We start from the raw sequence: 12352 nt of genomic DNA, 5'->3' as shown, positions 1-12352 counted from the left end.
TATCACCTAAACACATGTTTGAGTTTGAGTTCCAGCACTCTCTCCGTTCGGTTTCCATGCCGACGAAAAACTTGTCGTTTTAGAGAGTTTTTTCTACGTGGAAATCCTTGTGACGTCCCGGGGGATAAGGTTGGGTGATTGGTTACCTTCTACTGGTTAACAAGGGCATGTACAAATACATCAGGCGGGTGGAAAACGTGGCATAAAGTTATTTCCAACGATGGCTGGTGAGTTTACCAAAGAGAGACATCCTGCTGCATTCGTTGCTGTGGGTTGCTGTTTTCCACTTCATTTTCAGGCTCTGATTCAGGTTCCAACATGTAGGGCTGGATGCTATGTGTTGACATTGTAGTTTGTTTTTTTATTGAGTTCATATGAGCCTAATCCTTCTGTTTATGAGATGTTACAATGACGGTGAAAGCAGGTGCGGTGCGCGCTCCCGATGTAGTGCAGTGGCGGGAGGCGGGGCTTAATGCGGAAGTGTCAATCCACTCGTTTTGCCCGCAGGCTGATCTGACAGCCTACGGAGAGGGTCGGTCTGAAGTAAATAAAGCCATTTGTGACAATAACTCCATCAATCCCAGCCCTTCTGGTCTCAGAAATAAAAATAAATTAGCCTGAAATGCACAGAATAGTTCCACTTTAAGAAGTACAGTCTGCTCTGACCTTTCTTGTAGATGTATTCAGTGTTGCATTTCCAGTCCAGTTTGTTGTCCAGTTGTACTGGAAGTCTGAGGTGTACAGAGTGAAGAGGAATGGCCAGAGTACAGTTCCTTGTGGTGCACCAGTGCTGCTGACCTCCATCTCAGACACACAACCTTTCAGTCTCACAAACTGGGGTCTGTTTGTGAGGTAGTCATAGATCCAGGTGGTTGTGGAGGTATCCACCTGGAATTTATGGAGCTTCTCACATAACAAAGCAGGCTGAATGGTATTAAAAGCACTGAGAAATGAAAGAACATGACCCTCAGAGTGCTGCCTGAATGGTCCAGATGAGAGTGTGCTCTCTGGAGCAGGTATATGATGGCATCTTCAACCCCAAGTCCATTACGATATGCAAACTGGAATGGGTCCTGAAAGGTGTTTACTTGCTTGTTGAGGTGAGCCAGTAAGAGTCTCTCCAGGACTTTCAGGATGTGAGATGTCAGGGCAACTGGTCTGTAGTCACTTGGTTCAGCTGGTTGTGTTTTTTTAGGCACTGGAACAAGGCAGGAGGTTTTCCACAGCACTGGGACTCTATTTTGTCTCAGACTGGTGTTGAAAAGGTGCTGGAGAATCGGACATAGTTGTTTTGAGCAGGTCTTGAGAACTCTGGGACTGACACCATCTGGACCTGCAGCCTTGTTCTGGTTCAGTTTCTCAAGTTGCTTCTTAACCTGATTGCAGGAGACAAACAAGGTGGAGGTCTCAGGATGTCCTGATGTGGAGGGAGATGAAGCTGTGTTCTGGTCCATGACTGAGCTGCAGGGTGACAGATTGGAGGCGTGACAGGAAAGCAGTGGGCTTATGGAGGGTGTGTGGTCTGTTGGGCTGGAGGTAGGGGGTGAACTGAACCTGTTGAAGAATATGTTCAGCTCATTAGCTCTGTCCAGACCTCCATCAGGCTGGTCCCCCTTTAACTTGAAGCCGGTGATCTTCTTCATTCCAGACCACACATCCCTCAGGTTATTCTGCTGGAGCTGACTTTCTAACTTCTTCCTGTAGTCCTCCTTGCACTTCTTAGTTTGTGTTTTAAGTTGTTTTTGTGTTGCCCTCAATAACTCCGTGTCTCCATCCCTGAAGGCTTTCTTTTTGATGTTCAGCAGCTTTTTCAGATCACTGGTGATCCAGGGTTTGTTATTGGGGAAGCACCTCACTGTTCTTGTTGGGACGATGCTGTCCACACAGAAGTTTATGTAATCTGTCACACACTCAGTCATGGCGTTGATGTCGTCTCCATGAGGTTCACAGAGGACGTTCCAGTCTGTAGCCTCAAAGCCTCCTCTAAGAGCATCTTCAGCTTCAGCAGACCAGATTTTGATAGTCTTTGTGATGACTGGTTGCTGCTGAACGATGGGCTTGTAGGTGGAGGTGAGAAGAACCAGATTATGGTCAGATCTTCCTAAAGGAGGCAGGGCAGAACAACTGGATCCATTATTCATATTTGCATAAAATAAGTCCAACATCTTATTTTCTCTGGTGGAGCAGCTGACAAACTGCTGGAATGTTGGTAGAGTTGCAGAGAGGGAGACGTTGTTGAAGTCTCCGGAGATCGCCATGAATGAGTTTGGATGCTGTGCTTGTAGCCGAGCAACGACGGAGCTGATGACGTCACAGGCTGTGTCTGGTGCGGTACCAGGTATTATATAAACCGCTACCAGAATAACACAGGTAAACTCTCTGGGTAAATAATATGGACGGAAGCTCACAGCTAACAGTTCCATGTCCCTTGTGCATATCTTCTCCTTGACAGTAACATGTCCAGGATGACACCAACGCTGGTTAACCAGCACTGCAAATCCACCACCCTTTAGCTTTCCGCTGTGTTGTCTACTGCGGTCTGCACGGACCGTTTTAAAGCCCGGTACAGACACATTACAGTCAGGGATGTGTTCATGCAGCCATGTCTCGGTGAAGCACATAATACTGCACTCTGTATTCTTTCTGAGACCTTGTTAGCATCTCCAGCTCGTCCGTTTTGTTAGCTAGCGATCTCACATTACCCATGAGGACAGTTGGAATGCATGGTTTAAATCTCCATCGTTTTCTCCTCTGTCTCACTCCCGCTCTGCATCCTCTTCTCTTTCTTTTCAACTCCATCAGGATTTGATTTGTTGTTTCGCTTGTGGATCAGGGTTCTACCTGGACCCTCATGCAAACACAGTGTGGATCAGGGTTCTACCTGGACCCTCATGCAAACACAGTGTGGATCAGGGTTCTACCTGGACCCTCATGCAAACACAGTGTGGATCAGGGTTCTACCTGGACACGGCTGTTTGTAGCACAGCTGGCTCTCCTCACTGTTCCTCTCAACTTCAATGTCAGGCGGACACGCAGCATCCCCGCCCTCCTCACACACACACACCCTGCGGTGTGACGTAGACCCTGCTCCACAGCTCTGGGAGCACGGTGACCATGGCGACCAGGGGCAAAAGTCATCTGTAGACAAGAAGAGCAGTTATGAACTGTGCACCAGGTGCATCACTCGGGTTGAAGCCACAATTACACGAGGAGGTGGAAGGAGACGAACCCAGACAGGGGGGCGTCTGGCAGTGTTGGGTTTCTCTCTCTGGTCCACTGCAGTGAGTCCCGTTGTTTCGTGGTGGAGGGTTGATACAGGCCCGGGTTCGAACATGTGTACCTTGACCACATGTCACTGAGCAGTCGGACCACACAGACCAGGGGGTCCAGCGGCCGTCCACTAGAAACGACACTTAGACTTAGTAAACAGTTAGTCTGCATCTTAGTTTAGTTCTGATCTAGGGGTCTCCAGCTCCGGTCCTCGTGAGCTCCCATCCTGCAGGTTTTAGTTTTGTCGCTGTGACACACCTGACCCACATCAACGGCTCATTGCCAGGCCGGTATGTTGTACCAGAGAAATACCTGCAGAATGCCAGCTCACAGGGATCGGAGCTGGAGACCCCTGTTCTAATGTAACTCTGCCACACCGAGGCGGCCGGACCCACCTCTGCAGTCGATGTCCTGACAGTAAACTCCCTCTGGGGTGCATGTGCTGCGACACCAAAGACAGAAGCGTTTTATCTACCAGATTCAACATGTTCTGCTTTCAACTCTACATGTTCAGAGTCCATCTTCTTTTCCTCACCATTGCTTGCACTCCCCCTGCAGCCAGATGTCTCCCACACTGACTTCCTGGTCGTCAAGGAGACAGAGAGGTGGGCAGGGTCCTGGGTTGCACAATTTGTGCTGAACCTCCTCAAAGTTGCAATCGGTTCCTTCCGTCTCCGGGATCAAGGACCTGGAAATATACAAATATCACCGGGATATTCAAACTGATCCCATTCAGAAGATCATCTCCCATAAAACAATCCTCAGACCCAAAGTAGCCTCAAACCAGAAGCATCGGTGCTCGGTACTTCCTACAGACGTGTAAGAGAACTTCCATCTTCGCTGTCGGCAACACCAAGCTGCCCATCGCAGGCAAGGTCTGCACCATCAGGTGCTGATGCTGGACCAGGGACGGCCAGCTGCCCGCCAGGTTTGACAAGTTTGACCTGAATGAAATGAACCTGTTGTTGAGGAGAGTCCTCCGTTCAGGAGGCAGCAGGAGATCTGGGCGGTTCAGAAGGCTGTGAGACCAAAACTCAGAAATCACGTCTTTCTTGTTGCTTTGTGGTCAAGTTTAATTCCAGCTCTAAAAACTCTGCTAACGAGTCTTCTTATGACGCTGTCTCCGTCTCTGTTTGAGACCAGTCATGAAGGACATATTGACTGGTTTCCATGGAGGTGAAAGTCCTCTAGTTTCCATGGAGATGAAGGTCCTGCTGGTTTCCATGGAGATGAAGGGGGTTTTTAGTGAAGTATTCTCTCTTCCTGTCATAAAATCTCTCGGTCTTCACGTCTTTCTGGACCCTCATGGTGTTTCTAAGGAGAACATAGGGTTTATTCCTGGATTCTCCTGATTCTGATCGTTGATAGAGATGTCTATCATCATCATCATCATCATCATCATCAGCTGAAGGCTTCCTGAGATATTCCTCTGATTAACATCTCTATCAAACACTTGGAAAACTGCTCAGGTTGGATTTTTATCCTCTACTGTTGAACAGTTCCACATCAGACATGATTCTTAGACGTTTACATGTTCTACTGCGTTGCAGGTGAACTTACGCTGACTCTACAACACACATGTTGATTCTGACACAGTAAACTCACACGTCTCAGTGGTCCCTGTCGTCATGGTGATGTACTTCAAGGAAATCATTTCAGACAGGAGGCAGAAAATTAGTCCTCAAGAAGAGGTTTAAGGGTCATTGTTTGGACAAGAAGCTGTTGGATGGATTTAATGCTAATCAGGTGTGTTTAGTCATCAGGTGTGTGTCTTGTCCTGTTGAACCACTATAAAGATTTAAAAAAAAAAAAAAAAAAGTCTTTTCGTCCAGAAAAAGTGGGAACTTTTTATTCTGTAATAGAATGAGTAATTTCATCCCAATAATTCCTTTATTTATTTGTGTGTGTTCCTCACCTGTATCGGGCTCTCTGGCCCCGCCCACAGGAAACACTGCAGGAGGCCCAACTGGACCAGGAGCTCCAGACGCAGGCAGTCTGGCAGCTGTGATTGGTGCAGAGGAGCTGTCCATCAGAGCAGCTGCAGTTGTTACAGCCCACCTGATGCCAGCTGCCAGCTGCCCACACCTGTCCCACTGAGTCCACACAGTCACACTGCCACAGCGCCACACACAGGCCGTCCTGCTGCAGCTCACCTGTACGTGCACGCACACACACACGCACACACACACACGCAGTTTTTTGCTGATTAAAAATACAATAATGCTTTTCAACACACTCAAGTCGCTTCTCCTGGTATCAGCAGCAACATACTAAAGATGAAATGAGCTTTGCCATAAGTTTGCATATTTGCATGAGATGAGTATTAACATGCGCCGGCCCTTTAAGAAACTAAACAAAGTGAATTAAACTTTACATCTCCTGTCAGTCATGGCCGTCACCGTGTCACCTTTAGAAAGAAGTGCTTCTGATGTGTGCAACAGAAAACACACGCACCTTTCGGACAGCGGCACCCAGGCTGGCATTCAGCGCTGTCCTGGCACTCGATGCCCTGCTGGAGGTCCGAGCAGCGCTGGGGACACTGGTTGGCACACAACACAAACTCTTGGCCAGGTGGGCATCCCCTCTCATCTGACAATGCACAACAGAAGGTCATGAATTGTTTTTACATAATGTGACGCAGCAGGAGTCCAGATCAAAGGCTGTACTGCATTTTTCAACACAAACACATGAAAGAAAAGCTCCAGATGCTGCATTAATGAGCATTATCTCCCCTCAGGTCACAGTCCTCTGCATTTGCACATGCTCAGTCAGTCTCACCGCACGGTTTGGTGCTGCAGGGTTTGACCTGGTTCTTCTCTCCCTCACACTTCTTCCCACCGTTCTTGGGTGGAGGACTAGAGCAGGACCGAGTGCGTATGGAGCGCCCACCACCACAGCGTTTATCGCAGCGGGACCAGGGGCTCCAGCGGGACCAGCCTCCGTCCACTGCAACACAACACAGCAGTCTGCAGCAGGATTCTCAGCTTTTCTTTTCTTCAGTTCTGAAACACTAAACAGGTTTTAAAAAACTGAAAAGCATTTTTCTAAGAGCAGAAAAACCACGTTTCCAGGTCTAGTTTCATTCAGGAGTCATTCACGTTTTACTCAGGAGCCAGAGTTTCCTTCTGAAGTTGCTGACTGGAGGTCTGCTGCATTTAGAGATGCTCCACATGGGGGGTGAGAGGGACACAGAGCAGCCAGAACAGCCGGTATTTGTGCTGGATGAGGTGAAGTGTCGTCTTTACTGCATAGGAACGCTTCTTACTTCCATACCACACTGGTAAACACCCGTTCTCCCAGTCATCCCAGTCCCCATCAGCTGCAGATGGAACAGCCTTGTTGGGAGGTGGTGGCCATCCACCCACCATCCAGACTGATACTGAGTCCCAGATACATCTTCATGTATAGCTGCAGCCTCTGGTCCTGCAGGGCCGCCGTTAGAGCTGTGACCATGTCCTTTTGTCCTGATTCGATTCCGATGTTTTGGGTGCCGTTTAGATTCATATTGTCATTTTTCTTGATTTCAATTAGAAAAAACACCACAGCAGTCAGACCGTCATTCTGCTGCTGTAATGCCCAAGAAGACAAGTAAAAACAATAAAAATGACAAAAATTTTCTAATGGATTATATTTATTTGGAAAAAAAAAATCTATTTTTTAACAAAAAAATCTATTTTAAAATTGTGAAGCAAAAAACAAAATCCTGATTTTTCTATATTTGATCTGATTTTCCCACCCCTAGCCGCTATCCTGCAGGCTTGTGTTGCTTCTCTGTTCCACCAGACTGAAATGGAGCTGGGTCATTGTGAAGAAGCTGTTGGATCCAGGTGTGTTGAAGCAGGGAAACAAGAAAAACCTGCAGGAAAGCTGAGGATCCTGATGATCTTACAGAGGTTTTTATGAACTCTTCCACGTTTTCCCTCCTTTCTCGCAGCATTGAAGCACAGGTCCTTCTTTTCCCCCGGACTGCATGGAAACTGGGACTGTCTCAATAATGTTCAACAGCTTCCCTTTAATGAAGATGAAGATCAAACTTGTCTCAGACGGGTTTGATCTTCATCAAACCTGACCTGTTCATCAGACCTGTTCTGTGATCTGAACAGACTCAGGAACTGCGTGCCTCATGCTGGGCTCTTACTCTGAGATGTTACTATGAACATGGGTTAACATGGAGGACATATTTGGCTCTGACTTTCTCCATCTTTGCATGGTTGGGATTTCCTGTCAGAGTATAAACATGTGAAGACCTGCAGCAGTTTTCAGCTGGAAAGTCGAGCTGAGCGACGTCCCATGTGTTTGCTGCTCACCTCTGCAGGGTCTGATGTTGCAGAAGCGATGCTCCAGGTTCCCTCCAACAATGTCCTCGCACCACGAGCCGTTAGCTCCAGGACGGACGAAGGTTCTGATCCTCTGCTGCTGGCCCACTCCACAGGACCGGGAACAGGAGCCCCACTCCCCCCACTCTGTCCATGAGCAGTTCCTTCCGGCGCAGTCAGCGCCAACACACACCTCACCTGCAGGGAAAGGTGCTGCTCAGTACCGCAGGAAGGTTAGACCTCATGCATCTAAACCTCTTCTCAGGTTCTGCTTCCTGAAAGCCCAAATATTCTGAATTTATTCCTCATTTCTTACAAACATGTGAGAGTTTGTGCTGTTTTCTGCTCCTCAACTCAGGTAAATAAAACCAAAATAAAATTCTTCAATAAATAATTCCCAACATGGAGCAACATGAGGAGAACTGCAGGAGGAACAGACCTTCTGGGTGCAACATGTTCCCATCGGTTCTGCTGTGACTTAAGAGTTCCTGACGAGCTTTTCATGCTGTTTCGCCGAGTCGTTTCCTCGGCTGCAGAAGCAGCTCTGTGATCAGCGAACTGAACCTCTATGTGAGCAGAAGTAGAGCAGCTGGATGAACCTGAAGGAGTTACAAACGTTCCATCGCTGCCTCTTCAGGATCAGAGCTGCTGTGCGTTCATGGGACTGTACATAAAGCTGCTTTCATATTTTAATTTAACGTTGTGATTTTATTTTAACTAACTAATCCCTTCAGAATAAAGAAAATCATCCTCATGTCATTTTATTCCTTCTGTTATTTCCCTTCTCTCCGACTCGCTGCTGTTTCTCTGCACAGCCCTCACCTCCCGACCTTTTTCATTCTCAGTGTTTACCTGCAGACTGGAGCCTGCTGGTTCGTCTGTTTACCTTACACAGATGGATATTCACCAGAAGACGGATGCAAGCAACTCGGCTATCTTTGAACACATTTGGGAATCTGCTGAGGGGAAATTAGAGCACGAGGCCCGGTGTCTGTTCTGCTCCAGAGCATGTAAATGTTTTCTGCGTTGTGTGTTTGCAGTCGCAGCTCAGTCCTGACCTGCAGGTTGTAAGGCGGCCATGACAGCGGCAGCTGGGATCAGTGTCAGCTGACATACCCGACTGCCATGTGCATCATGTGACTGGGCTTGATGGGAGCAGATCAGAAGCTTATGTAGTGGTGTAGTGGGTGAGGAGGGGAGGAACAGCTGGTGGTGTGCTGCTGTGTTGGGACACCTGGACACTGCGGTAGGTTGCAGGGCTTCTCCTGCTGAGAGCTCCCCGAACAGGGAGGATGGGCACAGAGTCGATGGCGAGACTTCAGGGCGGGGCTTCGGACATCGCTGCAGGTCTTAGTGCAGGAACTCCACAGCGACCAGGGCGAGAAGGCGGGGTCGTCCTCTGAAGGACACGGGGGAGGAAAGAAAAGACTGGGAACATCCTGAGCTGCCAGGTGAAGTGTTCAGATCCAGCGTTATGGTTTACCTGCAGTGGTCGGTTCCTCTGTTGGAACTACAGAAACTACCAGAAGAAGACAGAGAGACATGAACTCATCCATCCACCTCTGAACCCCACGTCTCCACTGTGCCTGGGAAGCGGCCCCGTGCTGTACCTGGACAGTCAGGAGCCTGGCAGAAGCTCGATTCCTGGCGGGGCCCCCGGCAGTCTCTCCCTCCGTGGGCTGGGGCGGGCTGGGAGCAGCTCCTGGAGCGAACCTTCACACCTAAACCCCCACAGGACAGCGAGCAGGGGCCCCAAGGCCCCCAAGGCGTCAGGCCTCCATGGACCGGACAGGGCTGCAGAGAGCAGTTCCACCTGCCATGTTCACAGACACTGCAGGGGACAGAGGACCGTTACCATGGCGAGGGGAGCTGACAGCTCGGGGTCTTCATATACCCACCAGGTGCTGCAGTCGTGCACAACGGCATCTCCGGACTGGAGCTCCGTCCCCGCTGAGACGTTGAAGGACAACAGAGATGAGACAGGTGTGACGGAGACGCTCTGCAGAGAGGCTAGAAAGGCTTCCTCCACCACACACGGACACTTCTGGAACACAACATATCTGTCTCACAGAACCGGATGAGGGGTGTGACGCGGCTTCATCTGCAGGAGACCCACCTGCAGGCAGGCCCCCAGGTGCTGGTAGGTGTTGGGGGGGCAGTGGCAGCCTTCCTCACACCCGTCAGAGTAGCAGCCCTCTCTGCCGCTGACCTGAGCACAGCTGAAGGGGCAGCCCTCTCCACGCTCACACTCCCTGTACAGCCTGCCGGGGGGGCAGCCCACATCTGCAGGACGACGGGGTTAAAGATGCCGAGTCATGCCAGAGACGGTTTACAGGCAGCAACTCACCGAGGCAGACGTGTGTGTTGCAGGTTTTGCTCTGGAGGCTGAGGCCGTGACACGGCGGTGAGCTGCAGAGACGAAAGCGGGTCTGCTGCCCCCCCCCACAGCTGACTGAACACCCGGACCACTGAGACCAGGGCAGCCAGGGGCCCACAGAGTCTGCAAACAGAACACACACATGGCTGAACGATGGAACCAACACTGCTGGTTCTGCTTCGGTTCCAGCAGCGTTCTCAGTGCCGCCGCCAAGCTTCTGCTGTCATTTCTCTCCAGGATGTTCTACTGATGGCGGACAGGCCGACCTCCACAACCCCCCATCCACCAACCAGACCACCACCAAGGTCTGGACAACCAGGTGTCCATTCTTTCTGCTCTCCAGCAGCCGGAAGGCTTTTTCTCCCTGGTCAGCGCTTGTCTTCTGGCTCCACATCTGCTCCCCAGCTCTTCACGTGGAAATCTTCTTACTTCCACCGTTAGTCATTCTTAATTTTTCTGCATAAATCTATGAAACAGCTTGATCAAAACTAACAAACATTTAAAGATTTTGATGATTTTAACCCATTTAGTGCTGGTTCTGTAAAATCTCTGTTAGATTCTACTCTGTAATGTATGGGATTACCCAAAATGCATTTCTGCATCCAGAATCCCTTCATTCATTCATTATCCATCCTGCTTAGTCCTATTAAGGGTTGTTGTTTTCCAGCAGACTCTAGGTGAGAGGCGTAAAGGTACATGCTGGACAAGATGCCTATCCATTGTCGTGCCACACAGAGAGACAAAAAGCCATTCACACTCACAGAGACAATTTACAGTAACCAACTAACCTAACATGCATGTCTTTAGATGGTGGGAGGAAGCCGAAGTACCTGGAGAGAACCCACGCATACACAGAAAGGCCACTGCCCAAACCTCCCCCCAGCCAAGGATCGAACCAGTGACCTTCTTGCTGTGAGGCCACAGTGCTAACCACTGTTCCACTGAGCAGCCCTTCATGATACAAATCTTATATTATCTTCAGTTCTGATCAAAACCATCAAAAAATGAACAATAATTAAAATATGAACATTTAAATACCAGTTTGATTATATGATAGTAAACTTTGAGGATGATTTGTTTTAAACCAGTCTTGTCAAGGTTGAGCCAAAATATTGATTTGTATGCATTATTAGTTTCTGTGCAGCATCAAATTTTACATTCATGACTCTTAATATTTAGTGACAAATAATTCACACAAGTCTGAATCTCATAACTACTGCATATTATAAATGTGTTTTTATGTTTCACTTTGGGGGAAAAAAATGTTAAATTGTTCATTTTTACTGTTCAAAAACAAGTTATTGCTCCATCACAGATGTGAAAACCAGCAGCTGGATCGAGTCTCCAGTGGCATTTAAAGGGTTCAAATCCTGCAATCTTTGGATGTGTCGATTAGAGCTGAAGTTTTTAATAAATCCAAGCAGAAAGAAGTCGTCAGGCAGTCAGTACCGGTGTAAAACTCCGCTCCTGCAGCGCCACCATCCTGCATGTTTTTGTTGTTGCCCTGCTCCATCACACCTGACAGAAATGAATAGGTTGTTGAGAAGCAGCTGTTGGATCCATTTGGTTTGAACCAGGTGTGTTTGGGAAGGAAACGAGAACTGGACTTTATCTCTGAAGACACGAAGAGGTTTTTCTTTTTGCAGCCTGTAAACCTGTTTGAAAACCTAAAAGCTGAACTCCAAGCTGTGTCTGGAGAGACTTTCTTCCAAAATGTATGAACAAGGCCAAAACGCTGCCAGATGGTCGTAGACGGTCACACCGATGCAGGCAGGGAACCACCCAGTTGGAGGTTTATCTGACCACGTTTCTGCCTGGAAGACGTCGCTCCCCACCAATCTGCTACATATTTATACGAGCTTTATTAGTTCCTGCATCTCTTCATGTGTTTCTTTGCATTACGCCAACGACCTGACCTTCTGAAACATGGATGCTGCTTCGGTTTGGATTAAACGGCTTGTTGCACCTGAAACATCACCATGCATGCACCAGTCCTGTCCACTTAGATGGTGGCTTTTTGGACAGGATGTTGTTTGCCTCAGATGTGTGTGAGCTGTAATGTAAATTAAATATGCAACACACACCTGTGCATGAGTGTGTGTTGCAGTCTTTCTTCTGCTCGTCGACTCCCAGGCAGCCTCTGCCGCCACTCTGAGGAGCTGGATTGTCACATAGGCGTCTCCTGAACTTCTCTCCTCCACCACAAGGCAGGGAGCATTCTGTCCATGGTCCCCACTGGCCCCAGCCTCCGTCGACATGGCAACCGGGGACCGATCGACACTGCAGAACCCCGGCAGCACATGAGCTGAGAAAGACCAGGAAACACAGGAAAACAAGGGGATGTGGCAGAAGCAGCACTGGTTCTACTGGTTTTGCTGGTTCATGCAGA

General features: G+C 48.8%; 1 protein-coding gene across 1 annotated transcript in view; it reads right to left on the bottom strand.

Annotated features, from left to right (window-relative positions):
• The window catches only part of sspo (SCO-spondin), a gene marked incomplete at both ends in the record, with an annotated part of 143033 nt that overhangs the window by 49636 nt on the left and 81045 nt on the right, over positions 1-12352 (bottom strand). Inside the window, 15 exons of the mRNA XM_079260014.1 lie at positions 2962-3138; positions 3230-3400; positions 3666-3712; positions 3806-3958; positions 5186-5423; positions 5725-5859; positions 6049-6216; positions 7578-7784; positions 8821-8985; positions 9070-9105; positions 9197-9417; positions 9485-9630; positions 9703-9869; positions 9934-10086; positions 12048-12268. Coding sequence (XP_079116140.1) covers positions 2962-3138; positions 3230-3400; positions 3666-3712; positions 3806-3958; positions 5186-5423; positions 5725-5859; positions 6049-6216; positions 7578-7784; positions 8821-8985; positions 9070-9105; positions 9197-9417; positions 9485-9630; positions 9703-9869; positions 9934-10086; positions 12048-12268 — 2405 coding nt within the window. The remainder of the gene's footprint in view (positions 1-2961; positions 3139-3229; positions 3401-3665; positions 3713-3805; positions 3959-5185; positions 5424-5724; positions 5860-6048; positions 6217-7577; positions 7785-8820; positions 8986-9069; positions 9106-9196; positions 9418-9484; positions 9631-9702; positions 9870-9933; positions 10087-12047; positions 12269-12352) is intronic.

Source organism: Telmatherina bonti (genome assembly GCF_933228915.1).
Source record: "Telmatherina bonti genome assembly, chromosome: 20".
Taxonomy (NCBI): domain Eukaryota; kingdom Metazoa; phylum Chordata; class Actinopteri; order Atheriniformes; family Telmatherinidae; genus Telmatherina; species Telmatherina bonti.
This window is presented reverse-complemented; position numbering and strand designations above follow the sequence as displayed.